The 27,299-nt window shown below is 44.5% G+C and overlaps 3 protein-coding genes and 3 long non-coding RNA genes across 9 annotated transcripts in view; 5 read left to right on the plus strand and 1 right to left on the minus strand.

The window, feature by feature from the left end:
- LOC108164537 (cytosolic endo-beta-N-acetylglucosaminidase) overlaps window positions 1-26,710 on the plus strand; it is a 35,865-nt gene extending 9,155 nt beyond the window's left edge. Inside the window, exons 2-5 of one of the 2 annotated variants that reach the window (XM_017300338.2) lie at window positions 24,433-24,670; window positions 24,729-25,046; window positions 25,120-26,321; window positions 26,409-26,710. In XM_017300338.2, coding sequence (XP_017155827.1) covers window positions 24,433-24,670; window positions 24,729-25,046; window positions 25,120-26,320 — 1,757 coding nt within the window. In that variant the 3' untranslated portion in view covers window position 26,321; window positions 26,409-26,710. Of the gene's footprint in view, window positions 1-24,432; window positions 24,671-24,728; window positions 25,047-25,119 lie in introns of both variants that reach the window. The other variant, XM_017300337.2, reaches the window with a different exon arrangement.
- Window positions 1-27,299, minus strand: part of LOC108152152 — a 56,015-nt gene that overhangs the window by 11,643 nt on the left and 17,073 nt on the right. The gene's annotated exons all lie outside the window — the stretch shown is intronic.
- On the plus strand, window positions 362-3,232 carry LOC117185981. Its single transcript, XR_004471167.1, has 3 exons — window positions 362-2,065; window positions 2,423-2,470; window positions 2,533-3,232. It is a non-coding gene; the product is annotated as an uncharacterized LOC117185981 (long non-coding RNA).
- On the plus strand, window positions 5,696-22,051 carry LOC108164538. 2 transcript variants are annotated; one of them, XR_004475067.1, is made up of 3 exons: window positions 5,696-6,449; window positions 7,077-7,124; window positions 7,187-9,268. XR_004475067.1 is itself a non-coding variant. In XM_033399939.1 (3 exons), exons 2-3 carry the CDS (start codon window positions 7,296-7,298, stop codon window positions 21,998-22,000), a joined length of 387 nt encoding a protein of 128 aa, XP_033255830.1. In that variant the 5' UTR covers window positions 7,037-7,124; window positions 7,187-7,295; the 3' UTR covers window positions 22,001-22,051. The 2 variants fall into 2 exon arrangements, 1 of the variants encoding a protein (XP_033255830.1); XM_033399939.1 differs by lacking the exon at window positions 5,696-6,449 and adding an exon at window positions 21,881-22,051 and having other exon boundaries at window positions 7,037-7,124; window positions 7,187-7,562.
- LOC117185979 lies at window positions 10,257-12,515 on the plus strand. Of its 2 annotated transcripts, XR_004471165.1 has the most exons (3): window positions 10,257-10,965; window positions 11,864-11,911; window positions 11,974-12,515. It is a non-coding gene; the product is annotated as an uncharacterized LOC117185979 (long non-coding RNA). The 2 variants fall into 2 exon arrangements; XR_004471164.1 differs by lacking the exon at window positions 10,257-10,965 and having other exon boundaries at window positions 11,824-11,911.
- Window positions 15,161-17,177, plus strand: LOC117185980. The gene is made up of 2 exons (XR_004471166.1): window positions 15,161-16,568; window positions 16,631-17,177. It is a non-coding gene; the product is annotated as an uncharacterized LOC117185980 (long non-coding RNA).

The following is a 27,299-nucleotide window of genomic DNA, read 5'->3' on the forward strand; positions in this document are numbered from 1 at the left end:
AACCCGTCCAATAATATATTATCTATACTATAATGAGTTCTATCATAGGTTCTATATAATTAGAATTAGAATAATAATTTCTTATTCTCAAATGGAAAATATTACATTTTCTGTTAAATAATTAACTTAACATGTGATAAGTTAGAAGTTAGAAATTCAATCGCTTTGTGTTTTAAAGCGGCTGTAAAGTGACCTAAAGTCTTGATACGTACTGTAATCAGAGGGAAATCGGTGTACCAACAATTTTTTGTACATTATCTTATCTAGAAAGTACACCCATAAGAGAGGCCAATGGAGCGTCGACATTAGTAATTTTTATTATTTGTATACTCTTGCAGAGGATAGCATAATGCTGCCCCCGCAATCTTGCATTGTGGAAATTGAAGCACTCCCGACACTCTCGAACTGCTTTGGCTTTAAAGGAACTGCTTGTTTGAGCATACCGCGGCGCACCCCTCTGTTAGCTTTCATACTTTCTTCTGTTATCATTATTGATGATACTATAATGTGTAATGGGCTTAGAAACCCACATAGTACATAGTATAATGCACATGTATATTTATGTATGTATGACTTTAGATTATGTTCGATAATCTAAACGATAGTCTACGAAGAAATGCTCTCTACGAGCGTATTGTATATTCTTTATTGTGAGAAGTCCGCACTATTATCTGTTTTATGATCATCTCCACAGTTTCAATGTAAAATACTGGACACATTTTCTCAGGAGATTAATTCTGTAACTACAACTTCACAAACTTTGATTAAAAGTCTTTCGTTTTGGAACAAGGACAGTTTCCTGGACTTGAACTTGCGCCTGATCGGAGCTCGAGGATTCTCCAAGTCCAGTTCCACGATCTGCCTAAACTATTCCCTTTTCGATTCCACTACTAGGACGAAAACCCAATACAGAAATACGACGACTAAGGCTTATCTCAAGTGGCAGATGCAGAAACAAACTAAAGGTAGCAATAAGATGGGGCTATATCTTTAATCAGTCAACAATTAAATTCGTTTCACGTTTTCTGTGTCTCTTTCCTCCGCTGGAGGCAGGATGTAGAGTAATTTAGCTTATGGAGATACTCAAAACATGATCATTACACACACTTATGAGACTCTCGAGACTCTTCGGGGACTGACTGGCTCTCCTGCTGCTTTAGTTGCCACACACTTGTGAGACGAGCCACGCCCAAGGCACCGGCAGCGGCTCCAAAGACCTTCAGTGGCTTACTGCTTCCTGACTGGGCCAGCAAAACGGAGCCCATTCCGATCAGACACATGCCACTGAAGCATCGTCGGCGCAAAGGATCCCGTTCTCTGCGGCAAAATAGCAGAATCATTTCGTTTTTTACTTTGTGATCGAAAAAAATATATAAATCTATATCTGGAAAAACCCAATCCCTTATAAAGGAAATAAATGGAACTGCTGGAAGTGTCGATTGGTTCTGCAGAGCCAACTGTGCTCAAAATTTCTATTAAATATCTAACGACTTTTTAGCAGAATTCATTTGTAAGCAGAACACAGCTGATTGACCGGTGTGACCGTACTTAGTTTCCTGTTGCCTGGCCACACTCTGTCACTATAGGTTGAACCAGGAACCACTAACAATACAGTATATAGATGTGCCAGTTCATACAGCGAACATGTCGCACATCGAACACATGAAACTGGATCCCAGGTTCTTCGGCTCTGGCGTTCGGCTACCGCCGCGTCATCAAGAGCCAAGCAACGCTTTGCATGTAACTGCATACAACAATAGAATACAACACAAAACTGATCAACACAAGAATATAAATAAATATAAACAAAATGAGGTTAATTCATAGCTTGTTGCCATTGGTTTTTAATCAGCTACAGAAAATCACGGATGACCGTGACAAAGTGCCACAGCGTGTTCCGTTTCCGTTTCCGAATTTGACATTGACTTTGCTTCCAAAACGAATCCTTGTCTGTCGGTCATGCTTTGTTTTTTATGTTTCGATAATCTACTCCGCTCAAGTATCATTCCAAAATTGTTTGTTCTGTCCGAGAAAAATAGCTTGTTCAGCTTGATAGTTATATGAGGTACCTCGCCGTGTGCCTCAGGAAATTCGTGCAGCAGACGGTAGTAGTGCTCTGTGGCTATCGGCTCAGTGCTGGCTCTACAATTGGCATGGTCCTTGCTTTTCTTTCCAGCAGGAAATTCTTCTACTGCGCGAGGGCATAGGACAGATTCTCAATATTCCCTGAGCTCTGCTGTCCGATGCCCTCACGCAGAACAAGAATTTCCTCCTCGAGGAGGAAAGCTAGGACCACTCCAATTGCAATGCCAGCAGTGAGCCCATAGCCACGGAGCCTTACCACCGGCTGTTGGACGAACTGCCTGGGGCATACGGCAAGGCCCCCCAGATAAATCTTAAGCTGAACAAGATATTCCTCAAGCGGCTGGACGAGAGCGACTACCTTCATTCTCAGAGCGGAGATTCAACGGTGAGAGGCAAAATCCACATCACAGGCTTCCACCCAATGCCTAACCCCAAACTTTCTTGCAGTGTCTCCCACTCCAGCTGCGACTGATCACTTTCCAAGAATGGGTGGACTTCCTACTGCACGTCAACAAACTCATGGTCGGCACTTGAAGAGGAGGCATTCGGAAAGGTCATGTCGGTCAATGGGGAGCAACAACAGACGCTGGACGAGAACCGAAACTTGCCCAAGGACCAAGGACTGCACAATCATCAAGTTCCTACAGAATGCCTTTCACCGGAACATTTGGGACACGGACAGCTGTTTACTGGAGACCCAACTGTCCACCAGTTCCCGGACATATTCTGCGAGCAGCTTCATCCGATTCCGGCAGGCCTCCACGGACTGGATTTGATGTCTACTGTGCATAAAGTATCTTCAGAATTTGGCTCTCTTGCTCATCTTTCACAGAAAGTTTATCCAGAAAGCAAGAAGCCACCAGAACCCCGGCCCTCTCCATTTCTTCCTCCGGCATCTTGGAAAACGGCACAGGCTGTGGAACATTCGCAAGGCAATCCGTGATCTTCTGTAGCTGATAAAGCCAATGGCAACAAGCTATTAATTGACCTCATTTTGTGTTCTATTTATTTATATTCTTGTGTTGATCAGTTTTGTGTTGTATTCTATTGTGTTATGCAGTTACATGCAAAGTGTTGTTTGGCTCTTGATGACGCGGGGGTTAGCCGATCGCCAGAGCCGAAGACCCTGAGATCCAGTTTCATGTTTTCGATGTGCTGTATGAACTGGCACATCTGCATATGTATGTATATACTGTATGGTTAGTGGTTGAAACCCTTCCAATAATATATTATCTATACTATAATGAGTTCTATCATAGGTTCTATATAATTAGAATTAGAATAATAATTTCTTATTCTCAAATGGAAAATATTACATTTTCTGTTAAATAATTAACTTAACATGTGATAAGTTAGAAGTTAGAAATTCAATCGCTTTGTGTTTTAAAGCGGCTGTAAAGTGACCTAAAGTCTTGATACGTACTGTAATCAGAGGGAAATCGGTGTACTAACAATTTTTTGTACATTATCTTATCTAGAAAGTACACCCATAAGAGAGGCCAATGGAGCGTCGACATTAGTAATTTTTATTATTTGTATACTCTTGCAGAGGATAGCATAATGCTGCCCCCCGCAATCTTGCATTGTGGAAATTGAAGCACTCCCGACACTCTCGAACTGCTTTGGCTTTAAAGGAACTGCTTGTTTGAGCATACCGCGGCGCACCCCTCTGTTAGCTTTCGTACTTTCTTCTGTTATCATTATTGATGATACTATAATGTGTAATGGGCTTAGAAACCCACATAGTACATAGTATAATGCACATGTATATTTATGTATGTATGACTTTAGATTATGTTCGATAATCTAAACGATAGTCTACGAAGAAATGCTCTCTACGAGCGTATTGTATATTCTTTATTGTGAGAAGTCCGCACTATTATCTGTTTTATGATCATCTCCACAGTTTCAATGTAAAATACTGGACACATTTTCTCAGGAGATTAATTCTGTAACTACAACTTCACAAACTTTGATTAAAAGTCTTTCGTTTTGGAACAAGGACAGTTTCCTGGACTTGAACTTGCGCCTGATCGGACCTCGAGGATTCTCCAAGTCCAGTTCCACGATCTGCCTAAACTATTCCCTTTTCGATTCCACTACTAGGACGAAAACCCAATACAGAAATACGACGACTAAGGCTTATCTCAACTGGCAGATGCAGAAACAAACTAAAGGTAGCAATAAGATGGGGCTATATCTTTAATCAGTCAACAATTAAATTCGTTTCACGTTTTCTGTGTCTCTTTCCTCCGCTGGAGGCAGGATGCAGAGTAATTTAGCTTATGGAGATACTCAAAACATGATCATTACACACACTTATGAGACTCTCGAGACTCTTCGGGGACTGACTGGGTCTCCTGCTGCTTTAGTTGCCACACACTTGTGAGACGAGCCACGCCCAAGGCACCGGCAGCGGCTCCAAAGACCTTCAGTGGCTTACTGCTTCCTGACTGGGCCAGCAAAACGGAGCCCATTCCGATCAGACACATGCCACTGAAGCATCGTCGGCGCAAAGGATCCCGTTCTCTGCGGCAAAATAGCAGAATCATTTCGTTTTTATACCCGATACTCAAAATGAGTATTGGGGTATATTAGATTTGTGGTAAAAGTGGATGTGTGTAACGTCCAGAAGGAATCGTTTCCGACCCCATAAAGTATATATATTCTTGATCAGCATCAATAGCCGAGTCGATTGAGCCATGTCTGTCTGTCCGTCTGTCCGTCCGTCCGTCTGTCCGTCTGTCCGTCCCTATTAGCGCCTAGTGCTCAAAGACTATAAGAGCTAGAGCAACGATGTTTTGTAACCAGACTTCTGTGATATGTCACTGCTACAAAAATATTTCAAAACTTCGCCCCGCCCACTTCCGCCCCCACAAAGGACGAAAATCTGTGGCATCCACAATTTTAAAGATACGAGAAAACCAAAAACGCAGAATCGTAGAGAATGACCATATCTTTTAGTCTGCAGAATCTGAATTGGATCGTATTATTATTATAGCCAGCATCAAGAAAATAATTTCATTTTTTCTCGCCCTGTCTCTCTCTAACACACACGTAGCATAGCCGGCTTTGCTTAGAGTAAAACATTAGCGCCTAGATCTCAGAGACTATAAAAGCTAGAGCAACCAAATTTGGTATCCACACTCCTTATATATCGGACCGAGACGAGTTTGTTTCAAAATTTCGCCACACCCCCTTCCGGCCCCGCAAAGGATGAAAATCTGGGGATATTCACAAATCTCAGAGACTATTAAGGCTAGAGTAACCAAATTTGGTATCCGCACTCCTGTTAGATCTCACTTTAAAACGTATATCTCAGAATTTCGCCCCACCCCCTTCCGACCCCACAAAGGACGAAAATCTGTTGCATCCACAATATTGAGGATACGAGAAAACTAAAAACGCAGAATCATAGATAATGATCATATCTATCAGATTGCTGAATCTGGATCAGATCAGATCATTTTTATAGCCAAAAGGAACAAATCAACACGCTCAGACTAATTTTCTGTCTCTCTCGCACGCACTCTTTGTCGTGTCGTTCAATATTAGCGGCGCCTGCCGGAGGAGAGCCATACTGACTTAGTATCGGGTATAACTGTAGAGTTGCGGTGTCCGCTGTAACTCACAACGTTCCCCCTCGTTTACTTTGTGATCGAAAAAAATATATAAATCTATATCTGGAAAAACCCAATCCCTTATAAAGGAAATAAATGGAACTGCTGGAAGTGTCGATTCGTTCTGCAGAGCCAACTGTGCTCAAAATTTCTATTAAATATCTAACGACTTTTTAGCAGAATTCATTTGTAAGCAGAACACAGCTGATTGACCGGTGTGACCGTACTTAGTTTCCTGTTGCCTGGCCACACTCTGTCACTATAGGTTGAACCAGGAACCACTAACAATACAGTATATAGATGTGCCAGTTCATACAGCGAACATGTCGCACATCGAACACATGAAACTGGATCCCAGGTTCTTCGGCTCTGGCGTTCGGCTACCGCCGCGTCATCAAGAGCCAAGCAACGCTTTGCATGTAACTGCATACAACAATAGAATACAACACAAAACTGATCAACACAAGAATATAAATAAATATAAACAAAATGAGGTTAATTCATAGCTTGTTGCCATTGGTTTTTAATCAGCTACAGAAAATCACGGATGACCGTGACAAAGTGCCACAGCGTGTTCCGTTTCCGTTTCCGAATTTGACATTGACTTTGCTTCCAAAACGAATCCTTGTCTGTCGGTCATGCTTTGTTTTTTATGTTTCGATAATCTACTCCGCTCAAGTATCATTCCAAAATTGTTTGTTCTGTCCGAGAAAAATAGCTTGTTCAGCTTGATAGTTATATGAGGTACCTCGCCGTGTGCCTCAGGAAATTCGTGCAGCAGACGGTAGTAGTGCTCCGTGGCTATCGGCTCAGTGCTGGCTCTACAATTGGCATGGTCCTTGCTTTTCTTTCCAGGAGGAAATTCTTCTACTGCGCGAGGGCATAGGACAGATTCTCAATATTCCCTAAGCTCTGCTGTCCGATGCCCTCACGCAGTACAAGAATTTCCTCCTCGAGGAGGAAAGCTAGGACCACTCAAATTGCAATGCCAGCAGTGGGCCCATAGCCATATGGGGGACCTCGCCGTGTGCCTCAGGAAATTCGTGCAGCAGATGGTAGTAGTGCTCCGTGGCTATCGGCTCAGTGCTGGCTCTACAATTGGCATGGTCCTTGCTTTTCTTTCCAGGAGGAAATTCTTCTACTGCGCGAGGGCATAGGACAGATTCTCAATATTCCCTGAGCTCTGCTGTCCGATGCCCTCACGCAGTACAAGAATTTCCTCCTCGAGGAGGAAAGCTAGGACCACTCCAATTGCAATGCCAGCAGTGAGCCCATAGCCACGGAGCCTTACCACCGGCTGTTGGACGAACTGCCTGGGGCATACGGCAAGGCCCCCAGATAAATCTTAAGCTGAACAAGATATTCCTCAAGCGGCTGGACGAGAGCGACTACCTTCATTCTCAGAGCGGAGATTCAACGGTGAGAGGCAAAATCCACATCACAGGCTTCCACCCAATGCCTAACCCCAAACTTTCTTGCAGTGTCTCCCACTCCAGCTGCGACTGATCACTTTCCAAGAATGGGTGGACTTCCTACTGCACGTCAACAAACTCATGGTCGGCACTTGAAGAGGAGGCAATCGGAAAGGTCATGTCGGTCAATGGGGAGCAACAACAGACGCTGGACGAGAACCGAAACTTGCCCAAGGACCAAGGACTGCACAATCATCAAGTTCCTACAGAATGCCTTTCACCGGAACATTTGGGACACGGACAGCTGTTGACTGGAGACCCAACTGTCCACCAGTTCCCGGACATATTCTGCGAGCAGCTTCATCCGATTCCGGCAGGCCTCCACGGACTGGATTTGATGTCTACTGTGCATAAAGTATCTTCAGAATTTGGCTCTCTTGCTCATCTTTCACAGAGAGTTTATCCAGAAAGCAAGAAGCCAAGAAGCAAGCAAGAAGAAACAAGCTATTAATTGACCTCATTTTGTGTTCTATTTATTTATATTCTTGTGTTGATCAGTTTTGTGTTGTATTCTATTGTTGTATGCAGTTACATGCAAAGTGTTGTTTGGCTCTTGATGACGCGGGGGTTAGCCGATCGCCAGAGCCGAAGACCCTGAGATCCAGTTTCATGTGTTCGATGTGCTGTATGAACTGGCACATCTGCATATGTATGTATATACTGTATGGTTAGTGGTTGAAACCCGTCCAATAATATATTATCTATACTATAATGAGTTCTATCATAGGTTCTATATAATTAGAATTAGAATAATAATTTCTTATTCTCAAATGGAAAATATTACATTTTCTGTTAAATAATTAACTTAACATGTGATAAGTTAGAAGTTAGAAATTCAATCGCTTTGTGTTTTAAAGCGGCTGTAAAGTGACCTAAAGTCTTGATACGTACTGTAATCAGAGGGAAATCGGTGTACTAACAATTTTTTGTACATTATCTTATCTAGAAAGTACACCCATAAGAGAGGCCAATGGAGCGTCGACATTAGTAATTTTTATTATTTGTATACTCTTGCAGAGGATAGCATAATGCTGCCCCCCGCAATCTTGCATTGTGGAAATTGAAGCACTCCCGACACTCTCGAACTGCTTTGGCTTTAAAGGAACTGCTTGTTTGAGCATACCGCGGCGCACCCCTCTGTTAGCTTTCGTACTTTCTTCTGTTATCATTATTGATGATACTATAATGTGTAATGGGCTTAGAAACCCACATAGTACATAGTATAATGCACATGTATATTTATGTATGTATGACTTTAGATTATGTTCGATAATCTAAACGATAGTCTACGAAGAAATGCTCTCTACGAGCGTATTGTATATTCTTTATTGTGAGAAGTCCGCACTATTATCTGTTTTATGATCATCTCCACAGTTTCAATGTAAAATACTGGACACATTTTCTCAGGAGATTAATTCTGTAACTACAACTTCACAAACTTTGATTAAAAGTCTTTCGTTTTGGAACAAGGACAGTTTCCTGGACTTGAACTTGCGCCTGATCGGACCTCGAGGATTCTCCAAGTCCAGTTCCACGATCTGCCTAAACTATTCCCTTTTCGATTCCACTACTAGGACGAAAACCCAATACAGAAATACGACGACTAAGGCTTATCTCAACTGGCAGATGCAGAAACAAACTAAAGGTAGCAATAAGATGGGGCTATATCTTTAATCAGTCAACAATTAAATTCGTTTCACGTTTTCTGTGTCTCTTTCCTCCGCTGGAGGCAGGATGCAGAGTAATTTAGCTTATGGAGATACTCAAAACATGATCATTACACACACTTATGAGACTCTCGAGACTCTTCGGGGACTGACTGGCTCTCCTGCTGCTTTAGTTGCCACACACTTGTGAGACGAGCCACGCCCAAGGCACCGGCAGCGGCTCCAAAGACCTTCAGTGGCTTACTGCTTCCTGACTGGGCCAGCAAAACGGAGCCCATTCCGATCAGACACATGCCACTGAAGCATCGTCGGGGCAAAGGATCCCGTTCTCTGCGGCAAAATAGCAGAATCATTTCGTTTTTATACCCGATACTCAAAATGAGTATTGGGGTATATTAGATTTGTGGTAAAAGTGGATGTGTGTAACGTCCAGAAGGAATCGTTTCCGACCCCATAAAGTATATATATTCTTGATCAGCATCAATAGCCGAGTCGATTGAGCCATGTCTGTCTGTCCGTCTGTCCGTCCGTCCGTCTGTCCGTCTGTCCGTCCCTATTAGCGCCTAGTGCTCAAAGACTGTAAGAGCTAGAGCAACGATGTTTTGTAACCAGACTTCTGTGATATGTCACTGCTACAAAAATATTTCAAAACTTCGCCCCGCCCACTTCCGCCCCCACAAAGGACGAAAATCTGTGGCATCCACAATTTTAAAGATACGAGAAAACCAAAAACGCAGAATCGTAGAGAATGACCATATCTTTTAGACTGCAGAATCTGAATTGGATCGTATTATTATTATAGCCAGCATCAAGAAAATAATTTCATTTTTTCTCGCCCTGTCTCTCTCTAACACACACGTAGCATAGCCGGCTTTGCTTAGAGTAAAACATTAGCGCCTAGATCTCAGAGACTATAAAAGCTAGAGCAACCAAATTTGGTATCCACACTCCTTATATATCGGACCGAGACGAGTTTGTTTCAAAATTTCGCCACACCCCCTTCCGGCCCCGCAAAGGATGAAAATCTGGGGATATTCACAAATCTCAGAGACTATTAAGGCTAGAGTAACCAAATTTGGTATCCGCACTCCTGTTAGATCTCACTTTAAAACGTATATCTCAGAATTTCGCCCCACCCCCTTCCGACCCCACAAAGGACGAAAATCTGTTGCATCCACAATATTGAGGATACGAGAAAACTAAAAACGCAGAATCATAGATAATGATCATATCTATCAGATTGCTGAATCTGGATCAGATCAGATCATTTTTATAGCCAAAAGGAACAAACCAACACGCTCAGACTAATTTTCTGTCTCTCTCGCACGCACTCTTTGTCGTGTCGTTCAATATTAGCGGCGCCTGCCGGAGGAGAGCCATACTGACTTAGTATCGGGTATAACTGTAGAGTTGCGGTGTCCGCTGTAACTCACAACGTTCCCCCTCGTTTACTTTGTGATCGAAAAAAATATATAAATCTATATCTGGAAAAACCCAATCCCTTATAAAGGAAATAAATGGAACTGCTGGAAGTGTCGATTCGTTCTGCAGAGCCAACTGTGCTCAAAATTTCTATTAAATATCTAACGACTTTTTAGCAGAATTCATTTGTAAGCAGAACACAGCTGATTGACCGGTGTGACCGTACTTAGTTTCCTGTTGCCTGGCCACACTCTGTCACTATAGGTTGAACCAGGAACCACTAACAATACAGTATATAAATGTGCCAGTTCATACAGCGAACATGTCGCACATCGAACACATGAAACTGGATCCCAGGTTCTTCGGCTCTGGCGTTCGGCTACCGCCGCGTCATCAAGAGCCAAGCAACGCTTTGCATGTAACTGCATACAACAATAGAATAAAACACAAAACTGATCAACACAAGAATATAAATAAATATAAACAAAATGAGGTTAACTCATAGCTTGTTGCCATTGGTTTTTAATCAGCTACAGAAAATCACGGATGACCGTGACAAAGTGCCACAGCGTGTTCCGTTTCCGAATTTGACATTGCTTTGTTTTTTATGTTTCGATAATCTACTCCGCTCAAGTATCATTCCAAAATTGTTTGTTCTGTCCGAGAAAAATAGCTTGTTCAGCTTGATAGTTATATGAGGTACCTCGCCGTGTGCCTCAGGAAATTCGTGCAGCAGACGGTAGTAGTGCTCCGTGGCTATCGGCTCAGTGCTGGCTCTACAATTGGCATGGTCCTTGCTTTTCTTTCCAGGAGGAAATTCTTCTACTGCGCGAGGGCATAGGACAGATTCTCAATATTCCCTGAGCTCTGCTGTCCGATGCCCTCACGCAGTACAAGAATTTCCTCCTCGAGGAGGAAAGCTAGGACCACTCAAATTGCAATGCCAGCAGTGGGCCCATAGCCATATGGGGGACCTCGCCGTGTGCCTCAGGAAATTCGTGCAGCAGATGGTAGTAGTGCTCCGTGGCTATCGGCTCAGTGCTGGCTCTACAATTGGCATGGTCCTTGCTTTTCTTTCCAGGAGGAAATTCTTCTACTGCGCGAGGGCATAGGACAGATTCTCAATATTCCCTGAGCTCTGCTGTCCGATGCCCTCGCGCAGTACAAGAATTTCCTCCTCGAGGAGGAAAGCTAGGACCACTCAAATTGCAATGCCAGCAGTGGGCCCATAGCCATATGGGGGACCTCACCGTGTGCCTCAGGAAATTCGTGCAGCAGATGGTAGTAGTGCTCCGTGGCTATCGGCTCAGTGCTGGCTCTACAATTGGCATGGTCCTTGCTTTTCTTTCCAGCAGGAAATTCTTCTACTGCGCGAGGGCATAGGACAGATTCTCAATATTCCCTGAGCTCTGCTGTCCGATGCCCTCACGCAGTACAAGAATTTCCTCCTCGAGGAGGAAAGCTAGGACCACTCCAATTGCAATGCCAGCAGTGAGCCCATAGCCACGGAGCCTTACCACCGGCTGTTGGACGAACTGCCTGGGGCATACGGCAAGGCCCCCAGATAAATCTTAAGCTGAACAAGATATTCCTCAAGCGGCTGGACGAGAGCGACTACCTTCATTCTCAGAGCGGAGATTCAACGGTGAGAGGCAAAATCCACATCACAGGCTTCCACCCAATGCCTAACCCCAAACTTTCTTGCAGTGTCTCCCACTCCAGCTGCGACTGATCACTTTCCAAGAATGGGTGGACTTCCTACTGCACGTCAACAAACTCATGGTCGGCACTTGAAGAGGAGGCATTCGGAAAGGTCATGTCGGTCAATGGGGAGCAACAACACACGCTGGACGAGAACCGAAACTTGCCCAAGGACCAAGGACTGCACAATCATCAAGTTCCTACAGAATGCCTTTCACCGGAACATTTGGGACACGGACAGCTGTTTACTGGAGACCCAACTGTCCACCAGTTCCCGGACATATTCTGCGAGCAGCTTCATCCGATTCCGGCAGGCCTCCACGGACTGGATTTGATGTCTACTGTGCATAAAGTATCTTCAGAATTTGGCTCTCTTGCTCATCTTTCACAGAGAGTTTATCCAGAAAGCAAGAAGCCACCAGAACCCCGGCCCTCTCCATTTCTTCCTTCGGCATCTTGGAAAACGGCCCAGGCTGTGGCACATTCGCAAGGCAATCCGTGATCTTCTGTAGCTGATTAAAAGCCAATAGAAACAAGCTATTAATTGACCTCATTTTGTGTTCTATTTATTTATATTCTTGTGTTGATCAGTTTTGTGTTGTATTCTATTGTTGTATGCAGTTACATGCAAAGTGTTGTTTGGCTCTTGATGACGCGGGGGTTAGCCGATCGCCAGAGCCGAAGACCCTGAGATCCAGTTTCATGTGTTCGATGTGCTGTATGAACTGGCACATCTGCATATGTATGTATATACTGTATGGTTAGTGGTTGAAACCCGTCCAATAATATATTATCTATACTATAATGAGTTCTATCATAGGTTCTATATAATTAGAATTAGAATAATAATTTCTTATTCTCAAATGGAAAATATTACATTTTCTGTTAAATAATTAACTTAACATGTGATAAGTTAGAAGTTAGAAATTCAATCGCTTTGTGTTTTAAAGCGGCTGTAAAGTGACCTAAAGTCTTGATACGTACTGTAATCAGAGGGAAATCGGTGTACCAACAATTTTTTGTACATTATCTTATCTAGAAAGTACACCCATAAGAGAGGCCAATGGAGCGTCGACATTAGTAATTTTTATTATTTGTATACTCTTGCAGAGGATAGCATAATGCTGCCCCCCGCAATCTTGCATTGTGGAAATTGAAGCACTCCCGACACTCTCGAACTGCTTTGGCTTTAAAGGAACTGCTTGTTTGAGCATACCGCGGCGCACCCCTCTGTTAGCTTTCGTACTTTCTTCTGTTATCATTATTGATGATACTATAATGTGTAATGGGCTTAGAAACCCACATAGTACATAGTATAATGCACATGTATATTTATGTATGTATGACTTTAGATTATGTTCGATAATCTAAACGATAGTCTACGAAGAAATGCTCTCTACGAGCGTATTGTATATTCTTTATTGTGAGAAGTCCGCACTATTATCTGTTTTATGATCATCTCCACAGTTTCAATGTAAAATACTGGACACATTTTCTCAGGAGATTAATTCTGTAACTACAACTTCACAGACTTTGATTAAAAGTCTTTCGTTTTGGAACAAGGACAGTTTCCTGGACTTGAACTTGCGCCTGATCGGACCTCGAGGATTCTCCAAGTCCAGTTCCACGATCTGCCTAAACTATTCCCTTTTCGATTCCACTACTAGGACGAAAACCCAATACAGAAATACGACGACTAAGGCTTATCTCAACTGGCAGATGCAGAAACAAACTAAAGGTAGCAATAAGATGGGGCTATATCTTTAATCAGTCAACAATTAAATTCGTTTCACGTTTTCTGTGTCTCTTTCCTCCGCTGGAGGCAGGATGCAGAGTAATTTAGCTTATGGAGATACTCAAAACATGATCATTACACACACTTATGAGACTCTCGAGACTCTTCGGGGACTGACTGGGTCTCCTGCTGCTTTAGTTGCCACACACTTGTGAGACGAGCCACGCCCAAGGCACCGGCAGCGGCTCCAACGACCTTCAGTGGCTTACTGCTTCCTGACTGGGCCAGCAAAACGGAGCCCATTCCGATCAGACACATGCCACTGAAGCATCGTCGGCGCAAAGGATCCCGTTCTCTGCGGCAAAATAGCAGAATCATTTCGTTTTTATACCCGATACTCAAAATGAGTATTGGGGTATATTAGATTTGTGGTAAAAGTGGATGTGTGTAACGTCCAGAAGGAATCGTTTCCGACCCCATAAAGTATATATATTCTTGATCAGCATCAATAGCCGAGTCGATTGAGCCATGTCTGTCTGTCCGTCTGTCCGTCCGTCCGTCTGTCCGTCTGTCCGTCCCTATTAGCGCCTAGTGCTCAAAGACTGTAAGAGCTAGAGCAACGATGTTTTGTAACCAGACTTCTGTGATATGTCACTGCTACAAAAATATTTCAAAACTTCGCCCCGCCCACTTCCGCCCCCACAAAGGACGAAAATCTGTGGCATCCACAATTTTAAAGATACGAGAAAACCAAAAACGCAGAATCGTAGAGAATGACCATATCTTTTAGTCTGCAGAATCTGAATTGGATCGTATTATTATTATAGCCAGCATCAAGAAAATAATTTCATTTTTTCTCGCCCTGTCTCTCTCTAACACACACGTAGCATAGCCGGCTTTGCTTAGAGTAAAACATTAGCGCCTAGATCTCAGAGACTATAAAAGCTAGAGCAACCAAATTTGGTATCCACACTCCTTATATATCGGACCGAGACGAGTTTGTTTCAAAATTTCGCCACACCCCCTTCCGGCCCCGCAAAGGATGAAAATCTGGGGATATTCACAAATCTCAGAGACTATTAAGGCTAGAGTAACCAAATTTGGTATCCGCACTCCTGTTAGATCTCACTTTTAAACGTATATCTCAGAATTTCGCCCCACCCCCTTCCGACCCCACAAAGGACGAAAATCTGTTGCATCCACAATATTGAGGATACGAGAAAACTAAAAACGCAGAATCATAGATAATGATCATATCTATCAGATTGCTGAATCTGGATCAGATCAGATCATTTTTATAGCCAAAAGGAACAAACCAACACGCTCAGACTAATTTTCTGTCTCTCTCGCACGCACTCTTTGTCGTGTCGTTCAATATTAGCGGCGCCTGCCGGAGGAGAGCCATACTGACTTAGTATCGGGTATAACTGTAGAGTTGCGGTGTCCGCTGTAACTCACAACGTTCCCCCTCGTTTACTTTGTGATCGAAAAAAATATATAAATCTATATCTGGAAAAACCCAATCCCTTATAAAGGAAATAAATGGAACTGCTGGAAGTGTCGATTGGTTCTGCAGAGCCAACTGTGCTCAAAATTTCTATTAAATATCTAACGACTTTTGAGCAGAATTCATTTGTAAGCAGAACACAGCTGATTGACCGGTGTGACCGTACTTAGTTTCCTGTTGCCTGGCCACACTCTGTCACTATAGGTTGAACCAGGAACCACTAACAATACAGTATATAGATGTGCCAGTTCATACAGCGAACATGTCGCACATCGAACACATGAAACTGGATCCCAGGTTCTTCGGCTCTGGCGTTCGGCTACCGCCGCGTCATCAAGAGCCAAGCAACGCTTTGCATGTAACTGCATACAACAATAGAATACAACACAAAACTGATCAACACAAGAATATAAATAAATATAAACAAAATGAGGTTAATTCATAGCTTGTTGCCATTGGTTTTTAATCAGCTACAGAAAATCACGGATGACCGTGACAAAGTGCCACAGCGTGTTCCGTTTCCGTTTCCGAATTTGACATTGACTTTGCTTCCAAAACGAATCCTTGTCTGTCGGTCATGCTTTGTTTTTTATGTTTCGATAATCTACTCCGCTCAAGTATCATTCCAAAATTGTTTGTTCTGTCCGAGAAAAATAGCTTGTTCAGCTTGATAGTTATATGAGGTACCTCGCCGTGTGCCTCAGGAAATTCGTGCAGCAGACGGTAGTAGTGCTCCGTGGCTATCGGCTCAGTGCTGGCTCTACAATTGGCATGGTCCTTGCTTTTCTTTCCAGGAGGAAATTCTTCTACTGCGCGAGGGCATAGGACAGATTCTCAATATTCCCTGAGCTCTGCTGTCCGATGCCCTCACGCAGTACAAGAATTTCCTCCTCGAGGAGGAAAGCTAGGACCACTCAAATTGCAATGCCAGCAGTGGGCCCATAGCCATATGGCGGACCTCGCCGTGTGCCTCAGGAAATTCGTGCAGCAGACGGTAGTAGTGCTCCGTGGCTATCGGTTCAGTGCTGGCTCTACAATTGGTATGGTCCTTGCTTTTCTTTCCAGGAGGAAATTCTTCTACTGCGCGAGGGCATAGGACAGATTCTCAATATTCCCTGAGCTCTGCTGTCCGATGCCCTCACGCAGTACAAGAATTTCCTCCTCGAGGAGGAAAGCTAGGACCACTCCAATTGCAATGCCAGCAGTGAGCCCATAGCCACGGAGCCTTACCACCGGCTGTTGGACGAACTGCCTGGGGCATACGGCAAGGCCCCCCAGATAAATCTTAAGCTGAACAAGATATTCCTCAAGCGGCTGGACGAGAGCGACTACCTTCATTCTCAGAGCGGAGATTCAACGGTGAGAGGCAAAATCCACATCACAGGCTTCCACCCAATGCCTAACCCCAAACTTTCTTGCAGTGTCTCCCACTCCAGCTGCGACTGATCACTTTCCAAGAATGGGTGGACTTCCTACTGCACGTCAACAAACTCATGGTCGGCACTTGAAGAGGAGGCATTCGGAAAGGTCATGTCGGTCAATGGGGAGCAACAACAGACGCTGGACGAGAACCGAAACTTGCCCAAGGACCAAGGACTGCACAATCATCAAGTTCCTACAGAATGCCTTTCACCGGAACATTTGGGACACGGACAGCTGTTTACTGGAGACCCAACTGTCCACCAGTTCCCGGACATATTCTGCGAGCAGCTTCATCCGATTCCGGCAGGCCTCCACGGACTGGATTTGATGTCTACTGTGCATAAAGTATCTTCAGAATTTGGCTCTCTTGCTCATCTTTCACAGAGAGTTTATCCAGAAAGCAAGAAGCCACCAGAACCCCGGCCCTCTCCATTTCTTCCTTCGGCATCTTGGAAAACGGCACAGGCTGTGGCACATTCGCAAGGCAATCCGTGATCTTCTGTAGCTGATTAAAAGCCAATGGCAACAAGCTATTAATTGACCTCATTTTGTGTTCTATTTATTTATATTCTTGTGTTGATCAGTTTTGTGTTGTATTCTATTGTTGTATGCAGTTACATGCAAAGTGTTGTTTGGCTCTTGATGACGCGGGGGTTAGCCGATCGCCAGAGCCGAAGACCCTGAGATCCAGTTTCATGTGTTCGATGTGCTGTATGAACTGGCACATCTGCATATGTATGTATATACTGTATGGTTAGTGGTTGAAGCCCGTCCAATAATATATTATCTATACTATAATGAGTTCTATCATAGGTTCTATATAATTAGAATAATAATTTCTTATTCTCAAATGGAAAATATTACATTTTCTGTTAAATAATTAACTTAACATGTGATAAGTTAGAAGTTAGAAATTCAATCGCTTTGTGTTTTAAAGCGGCTGTAAAGTGACCTAAAGTCTTGATACGTACTGTAATCAGAGGGAAATCGGTGTACCAACAATTTTTTGTACATTATCTTATCTAGAAAGTACACCCATAAGAGAGGCCAATGGAGCGTCGACATTAGTCATTTTTATTATTTGTATACTCTTGCAGAGGATAGCATAATGCTGCCCCCCGCAATCTTGCATTGTGGAAATTGAAGCACTCCCGACACTCTCGAACTGCTTTGGCTTTAAAGGAACTGCTTGTTTGAGCATACCGCGGCGCACCCCTCTGTTAGCTTTCGTACTTTCTTCTGTTATCATTATTGATGATACTATAATGTGTAATGGGCTTAGAAACCCACATAGTACATAGTATAATGCACATGTATATTTATGTATGTATGACTTTAGATTATGTTCGATAATCTAAACGATAGTCTACGAAGAAATGCTCTCTACGAGCGTATTGTATATTCTTTATTGTGAGAAGTCCGCACTATTATCTGTTTTATGATCATCTCCACAGTTTCAATGTAAAATACTGGACACATTTTCTCAGGAGATTAATTCTGTAACTACAACTTCACAAACTTTGATTAAAAGTCTTTCGTTTTGGAACAAGGACAGTTTCCTGGACTTGAACTTGCGCCTGATCGGACCTCGAGGATTCTCCAAGTCCAGTTCCACGATCTGCCTAAACTATTCCCTTTTCGATTCCACTACTAGGACGAAAACCCAATACAGAAATACGACGACTAAGGCTTATCTCAACTGGCAGATGCAGAAACAAACTAAAGGTAGCAATAAGATGGGGCTATATCTTTAATCAGTCAACAATTAAATTCGTTTCACGTTTTCTGTGTCTCTTTCCTCCGCTGGAGGCAGGATGCAGAGTAATTTAGCTTATGGAGATACTCAAAACATGATCATTACACACACTTATGAGACTCTCGAGACTCTTCGGGGAGCAGCTGGCTCTCCTGCTGCTTTAGTTGCCACACACTTGTGAGACGAGCCACGCCCAAGGCACCGGCAGCGGCTCCAAGGACCTTCAGTGGCTTACTGCTTCCTGACTGGGCCAGCAAAACGGAGCCCATTCCGATCAGACACATGCCACTGAAGCATCGTCGGCGCAAAGGATCCCGTTCTCTGCGGCAAAATAGCAGAATCATTTCGTTTTTATACCCGATACTCAAAATGAGTATTGGGGTATATTAGATTTGTGGTAAAAGTGGATGTGTGTAACGTCCAGAAGGAATCGTTTCCGACCCCATAAAGTATATATATTCTTGATCAGCATCAATAGCCGAGTCGATTGAGCCATGTCTGTCTGTCCGTCTGTCCGTCCCTATTAGCGCCTAGTGCTCAAAGACTATAAGAGCTAGAGCAACGATGTTTTGTAACCAGACTTCTGTGATATGTCACTGCTACAAAAATATTTCAAAACTTCGCCCCGCCCACTTCCGCCCCCACAAAGGACGAAAATCTGTGGCATCCACAATTTTAAAGATACGAGAAAACCAAAAACGCAGAATCGTAGAGAATGACCATATCTTTTAGACTGCAGAATCTGAATTGGATCGTATTATTATTATAGCCAGCATCAAGAAAATAATTTCATTTTTTCTCGCCCTGTCTCTCTCTAACACACACGTAGCATAGCCGGCTTTGCTTAGAGTAAAACATTAGCGCCTAGATCTCAGAGACTATAAAAGCTAGAGCAACCAAATTTGGTATCCACACTCCTTATATATCGGACCGAGACGAGTTTGTTTCAAAATTTCGCCACACCCCCTTCCGGCCCCGCAAAGGATGAAAATCTGGGGATATTCACAAATCTCAGAGACTATTAAGGCTAGAGTAACCAAATTTGGTATCCGCACTCCTGTTAGATCTCACTTTTAAACGTATATCTCAGAATTTCGCCCCACCCCCTTCCGACCCCACAAAGGACGAAAATCTGTTGCATCCACAATATTGAGGATACGAGAAAACTAAAAACGCAGAATCATAGATAATGATCATATCTATCAGATTGCTGAATCTGGATCAGATCAGATCATTTTTATAGCCAAAAGGAACAAACCAACACGCTCAGACTAATTTTCTGTCTCTCTCGCACGCACTCTTTGTCGTGTCGTTCAATATTAGCGGCGCCTGCCGGAGGAGAGCCATACTGACTTAGTATCGGGTATAACTGTAGAGTTGCGGTGTCCGCTGAAACTCACAAGGGGAACGTTGTTTACTTTATGATCGAAAAAAATATATAAATCTATATCTGGAAAAACCCAATCCCTTATAAAGGAAATAAATGGAACTGCTGGAAGTGTCGATTCGTTCTGCAGAGCCAACTGTGCTCAAAATTTCTATTAAATATCTAACGAATTTTTAGCAGAATTCATTTGTAAGCAGAACACAGCTGATTGACCGGTGTGACCGTACTTAGTTTCCTGTTGCCTGGCCACACTCTGTCACTATAGGTTGAACCAGGAACCACTAACAATACAGTATATAGATGTGCCAGTTCATACAGCGAACATGTCGCACATCGAACACATGAAACTGGATCCCAGGTTCTTCGGCTCTGGCGTTCGGCTACCGCCGCGTCATCAAGAGCCAAGCAACGCTTTGCATGTAACTGCATACAACAATAGAATACAACACAAAACTGATCAACACAAGAATATAAATAAATATAAACAAAATGAGGTTAATTCATAGCTTGTTGCCATTGGTTTTTAATCAGCTACAGAAAATCACGGATGACCGTGACAAAGTGCCACAGCGTGTTCCGTTTCCGAATTTGACATTGACTTTGCTTCCAAAACGAATCCTTGTCTGTCGGTCATGCTTTGTTTTTTATGTTTCGATAATCTACTCCGCTCAAGTGTTTGTTCTGTCCGAGAAAAATAGCTTGTTCAGCTTGATAGTTATATGAGGTACCTCGCCGTGTGCCTCAGGAAATTCGTGCAGCAGACGGTAGTAGTGCTCCGTGGCTATCGGCTCAGTGCTGGCTCTACAATTGGCATGGTCCTTGCTTTTCTTTCCAGGAGGAAATTCTTCTACTGCGCGAGGGCATAGGACAGATTCTCAATATTCCCTGAGCTCTGCTGTCCGATGCCCTCACGCAGTACAAGAATTTCCTCCTCGAGGAGGAAAGCTAGGACCACTCAAATTGCAATGCCAGCAGTGGGCCCATAGCCATATGGGGGACCTCGCCGTGTGCCTCAGGAAATTCGTGCAGCAGTTGGTAGTAGTGCTCCGTGGCTATCGGCTCAGTGCTGGCTCTACAATTGACATGGTCCTTGCTTTTCTTTCCAGGAGGAAATTCTTCTACTGCGCGAGGGCATAGGACAGATTCTCAATATTCCCTGAGCTCTGCTGTCCGATGCCCTCACGCAGTACAAGAATTTCCTCCTCGAGGAGGAAAGCTAGGACCACTCAAATTGCAATGCCAGCAGTGGGCCCATAGCCATATGGCGGACCTCGCCGTGTGCCTCAGGAAATTCGTGCAGCAGACGGTAGTAGTGCTCCGTGGCTATCGGTTCAGTGCTGGCTCTACAATTGGTATGGTCCTTGCTTTTCTTTCCAGGAGGAAATTCTACTGCGCGAGGGCATAGGACAGATTCTCAATATTCCCTGAGCTCTGCTGTCCGATGCCCTCACGCAGTACAAGAATTTCCTCCTCGAGGAGGAAAGCTAGGACCACTCCAATTGCAATGCCAGCAGTGAGCCCATAGCCACGGAGCCTTACCACCGGCTGTTGGACGAACTGCCTGGGGCATACGGCAAGGCCCCCCAGATAAATCTTAAGCTGAACAAGATATTCCTCAAGCGGCTGGACGAGAGCGACTACCTTCATTCTCAGAGCGGAGATTCAACGGTGAGAGGCAAAATCCACATCACAGGCTTCCACCCAATGCCTAACCCCAAACTTTCTTGCAGTGTCTCCCACTCCAGCTGCGACTGATCACTTTCCAAGAATGGGTGGACTTCCTACTGCACGTCAACAAACTCATGGTCGGCACTTGAAGAGGAGGCATTCGGAAAGGTCATGTCGGTCAATGGGGAGCAACAACAGACGCTGGACGAGAACCGACTCTTGCCCAAGGACCAAGGACTGCACAATCATCAAGTTCCTACAGAATGCCTTTCACCGGAACATTTGGGACACGGACAGCTGTTTACTGGAGACCCAACTGTCCACCAGTTCCCGGACATATTCTGCGAGCAGCTTCATCCGATTCCGGCAGGCCTCCACGGACTGGATTTGATGTCTACTGTGCATAAAGTATCTTCAGAATTTGGCTCTCTTGCTCATCTTTCACAGAGAGTTTATCCAGAAAGCAAGAAGCCACCAGAACCCCGGCCCTCTCCATTTCTTCCTTCGGCATCTTGGAAAACGGCACAGGCTGTGGCACATTCGCAAGGCAATCCGTGATCTTCTGTAGCTGATTAAAAGCCAATGGCAACAAGCTATTAATTGACCTCATTTTGTGTTCTATTTATTTATATTCTTGTGTTGATCAGTTTTGTGTTGTATTCTATTGTTGTATGCAGTTACATACATGACGCGGGGGTTAGCCGAACGCCAGAACCGAAGTTTTATCATAGGTTCATCCATAAGTTCTATAAAATTGCTATGAAAAATGGGTATTTTTCCGAAAACAATCTCACTGTACGCTTATGAATTCTAAGATGGATAGACGCCTATTTCGACTCGACTATTGATACTTATCAAGAAGATATATGTATGTATATGCAATACGTGCATTCATATGTGCATTTCCAATAAGATTTTAAAATAAGAACACATTCCATACACTTTTGTCCCGGTATTAGTTTTTATAACCAACTGACATGACATTTACTTCGATCTGAGAACTCAGCAACAGTTCACATGGAATATTTATAATACAAGTTCTTCCACAACATTCCTCTTACATAATCAACTATCTAAGGAAAGCTTAAGGTATATTTGGTATCTTTTATTAACCCAGAAATTTAATATATTATACATACATATATATTCTGTGCAAAATGCATAAAAGATTATCCAGAGATACTGTCGATCCGTATGCATTGGCCCACATTTAGCCACAGCATGTCCAAAGCCGTCTCGCATTTCCCTCATTTGTATTCGTTGCATGCTTGCCAGAATCCGTATCCTGGCGGCAATGATAGATTAAAGTTACGCCCAGGCGCCCGCAGAGCCTGCTGCCACTCCTAAAGCGCACAAATTGCATAAAAACGACGCCCCCATCGCCCCCTCCTCTTCATTCCCAGATCCGTTCAACAGTTGCGAAAACTTTTCCTAACCAACCAACCAGCCAGCAGTGGCAGTGGCAGCCACAACAGGAAGCGTTGGATTCTATTTCTCTTTCTATTGCTGATGCTGCTGCAAATTTTGGAACTGCAATCGAAATGAGTCCGAAGGTCGCTCCACTCCATTCCACTCCACCCTGGGGCGAGAGCGCTGCCCAAATATTCACAAAAAAAAAAAAAATGGACCGAGAAAGAAAGACTAGCCTTTGGTTGCCCCAAAATACACTAGATGATTTATTTGAATAACTCTTTTCAGGCGTAGTTCCATATAGGACATATCCCACATTACAATAAACTAAACCTAAAGATCGCTCGTTCCCATATATATCATCTATGAGGGATTCTTTTAGTTTTCAAACAGTTTTGGAATAAAACTCGTACAGTTTTCTTAGTAATGTCTGGCCAAAACGGAGGATGTCTTAAGGACCTGACAACCTTTGAAATGTTACACAGCCAGCTGCTGCAAAACTAATATACCTCATGAAATATAGCGTAGGTAAGGCGAGGGCAGTGAGCGAACGAGAAATGAAATTTCGGTGCTAGGGATTCGGGGCTAAGGGCGCTCAAGTACTCAAATGAGAGAAAGTTCGGGATGAGCGATAAGGCTGATAAGCTGAAGCATTGGTTCTCTTCGCAGCGCAGCAGCTGCTTTAAAGCGGAGGCCGGGCAGGAGTGTAATAAAAACAAAGAGCTCTCCCATTATTTAACTGCGCATTAAGTGCAGTGGACGTTCCACGTCGCTGCTAATTGAAACGAAGTGCATAAGTGTTGGCCAACGCCGTGCCATGCCATGCCATGCCACACTTGGCCAAGCAGAGAAGTACTCCTCTCCTGGGATGGGCAAATGGGCCCAAAGAGAGGAGAGAGGCGTTTGGTTTAACTAGGCATTGGAGATAGATCATCATCTATGTAGCGTTAGATCAGAATTACAAAGAGCGGTCCTATTACTTTATTAGGTTCTCCAGTGGAAAATATTTACCTAGTCGTAGTGCTCTACCCTCTGCCTTTCCATCCATTAAACTACTCTTATCTTCAACAGAAGTGATCGCAATTTTACAAAAATTACAGTACCGAATATTTCTATTATGTATAATAATCCATAATCCATTTTCCATAATCTTATACATGACTAAATTTGAGGCGCGAGACCCATTTTATTGTATATCTAGACTGGATAACGATGTGACAACTTGCCCGTGACACTGCTCTAAGGGTCAGTCGCTGTCCTTCGAAAATGGGAGTGGGAATGGGACTGGAAATGGAAATGATGGATAGGTGGATGACAGCTGGGTTCGACTCGGGCATCGAAAGAAGTCTCGTCGGCATCGTCTTGCAATTGGGGCCACCGCGCAGTTTTCTCTGAAGATTAGGCGGGTCGACAGCCATTTGCGATAAGTCCGCACTGAGCCTTGGGGGTGGCGATCGACAGCGACCCACTCATGCAATCCGCACTTGCCCCATTCGAAAGCGCACACTCGAGCAATTCACATCCGGGAGCTGCAATTCAGAAGATGTTCAGGCACACTCATATAACACCGTTACTTGCAGCTCAACTCGAGGCGGAAGCGGTGCTGGACAACCGCCAGCTTCTGGCATTCCAAGTGCGTAGTCGGGACATTGACTGGCGCCAATATGTCCAGCCTCTGGACACGCGCATCCGCTCTGGCGGAGTGTACCTGGACAAGCAGGCAGACTTTGTCAGCAATCATCGACGTGCTGTCGACGACCAGAACAGGCGCGAGCTGCTCGTCTGCCACGACATGATGGGCAACTACCTGGAGGATCGGTGAGTGAATGGGTGTGCATTCCGAATTCCCGAAGATAGAATTTCTGTCTTTCTGCAGCCACTTCCACAGCTCGGAGAAGTACGATGACTATCGCTTTCTCCACTGGTCAGCAGTGGACTACTTCTGCTACTTCAGCCATAAGTACGTGACCATTCCGCCCAGCGGCTGGCTGAACGCCGCCCATCGACATGGCGTTCCCGTTCTGGGTACATACATTGTGGAGGCAGATAGCCTTCTCGTCGAGGTCCTGGCCAGCGAGGAGAGCGTGGACCGAACCGTGGCCGCCTTGACCCGTCTCTGTCTCCACTTCGGCTTCGAGGGCTGGCTGGTGAACGTCGAAGTGACTGTACCGCAGAAAAGCATGCCCAATCTGCAGTGAGTACTGGGAAGATCATCCATAGATCCATCACCAAGAACTAACCAATCATTCATCTCTCCTCCCCCCCAGTCGATTTGTCCGAGAGCTGCGCTCCGCCACTGAGTCGCAGGTGCCGCATGGTCGCGTCTTTTGGTACGACAGCGTGATCGAAACCGGAGCGCTGCTCTGGCAGAACGAGCTGAACGCACGGAACGTGGACTTCTTCCGGATCAGCGACGCCATGCTGATCAACTATGCCTGGAACGATGGCCACCTGGAGCGCAGTGCCAGCCTGGCCAGGCAGGAGGGTTCGCCCCAGCATCGAGTCTTCATGGGGCTGGATGTTTTCGGGCGGAGTCGGAAGGGCGGCTTCCAGAGCCTGGACACGATGGAGCGGATTGCCCAGAACGGTTTCTCGGCGGGTATCTTTGCGCCCGCCTGGTCCTTCGAGACGCTGCGAAACTGGCAAGGCTACGACATTAGCAAGGCGAATGGCGACGAGGAGGTGAACGCCGCCTTTCTGAGCAGAAACGAGTCCTGGTGGGCCCGCCTCTGGCCCCTGCTGGCCACCCACCCGTACCAGGCGCTGCCATTCTACACGGACTTCTGCGTGGGGTCAGGCCAGGCCAGCTTTGTGCGCGGGTCGCGTGATGCCTCGGCGACGGGCCGACCCTTCTTTAACCTCTCCCGCCAATCGCTGCAGCCGTCGGTGCCCCTGGACAAGAATGCCCGGCACTGTTTCCACACGGCCTTCACGGGCGGCAGTTCTCTGGAGGTGATCAACTACGAGCGTGCCTTCCGGCTCTTCGTCACAGACCTCGTCCTGCCACGGGGTGTGTTGCTGCTAGGCTATGCCTACCGCATGGATGATGCCAGCAGGGATCACACCTTTGATGTGGTCGTGAGGCTCTCCCCCTTCCAACGGCATAGCCAGGATTTGTACTTGTTCTGCGGCTCCTACAACACCAACATTGTGGCTCCGCATCTTTGCTACATATCCCCAATGGACGATCCACTGCCCTCCGGCCTGGCCCCCGTACAACTGCGTCAGAGTTCCGGTCTGCTGGGTGACGGCTGGAGAGTGCGCTACTATCTGGCTCGGTTCGATGGACCCGTCGTGGTGAAGGACATTGGACTGAAGTGCCGGCGATCGTTGGCGTCCACATCGGACGCCTATCTGGGGGCCATCTATGTGCAGGGCCTGTTCCAGGAGGATTGGATGGCCACGCAGTCCAGCCAGAAGGCTAGCATCGATGTTTATGGCCGCCAGTTATGGGAGTACCTAACCTAAAGTAACTAACCATACTCCCCTCCATCCTTATCCCTTGTATACCTCTTTTCCATTCTCTTTGTGGCCAACCTCGGGCCTGTCTTCACAGGTGAAATCTTTTCCAGCACGAGTATCTGCTATCGTTGGATCACAACTCCTGGCTCATGGCTCTGTTTCTACTTTTTTTTAAACATTTCTATGCACAAGTGTGTCTGCTGTAACTACTGCTTTTTTTCCTATGACACATAGGCATCTTTTATGCACAGCTGTATAATATTTGCTTTAACCAGAAATATTTTATTAAACATACCGCTGCAAGAGAACGCTTTTTAGGCGTTCAAAGTAACAAAGTGACATATGTACATCAATAAAATAAATAACTAACGTAAATAAAATGTGTAAAAAAAACTATGAGACAATAATTGTTTATTCATTCACAAAATGATAAAACAATACCATACATACACCTTTATGTAGCCTTGATGTAATCTTCATTATCCGATTGAGAATTCGATTAGTGCTTATTTAATGCAACATTAATTTTTCAATTTTGTGGTGCGGCAACACTATTTCAGAAAAATATTTCTGTTTGCAATTTGTTTAACCTTTTTAAAAATTATATAAGTTTTAAATTTAATGGTTCCAAAAACATTTCACTTCATTGAAAATTCTGAGAAGAATGGGAATAGCTTTTACTTCAAATCTGTATATCTGCTAAATATCCTTATTACTCAATAAATCCGCATCAAAATCGGCGCAGGTTCTATTAGAGATCAGAGGACGTCAGCGTCTTAGAAACATGTGGATGTTCTAGGTTCTAGAACCATGGTTCCAAGGTACATATAGTGCCTATAGTAGTACTAGTAGTTGAGCTTAAGCTAAGGAAGCTGCCTTCCGTGGCTTCTTCGTTGTGTGTTTTTAATTAATTTTAATTTTTTAAGCAAATCCTGGGGTTTCGTCTTTTGTCATTCTCCTCTTCATAAGTACTTAAACTATAATC

Source organism: Drosophila miranda, chromosome XL (assembly GCF_003369915.1).
Source record: "Drosophila miranda strain MSH22 chromosome XL, D.miranda_PacBio2.1, whole genome shotgun sequence".
Lineage (NCBI taxonomy): Eukaryota > Metazoa > Arthropoda > Insecta > Diptera > Drosophilidae > Drosophila > Drosophila miranda.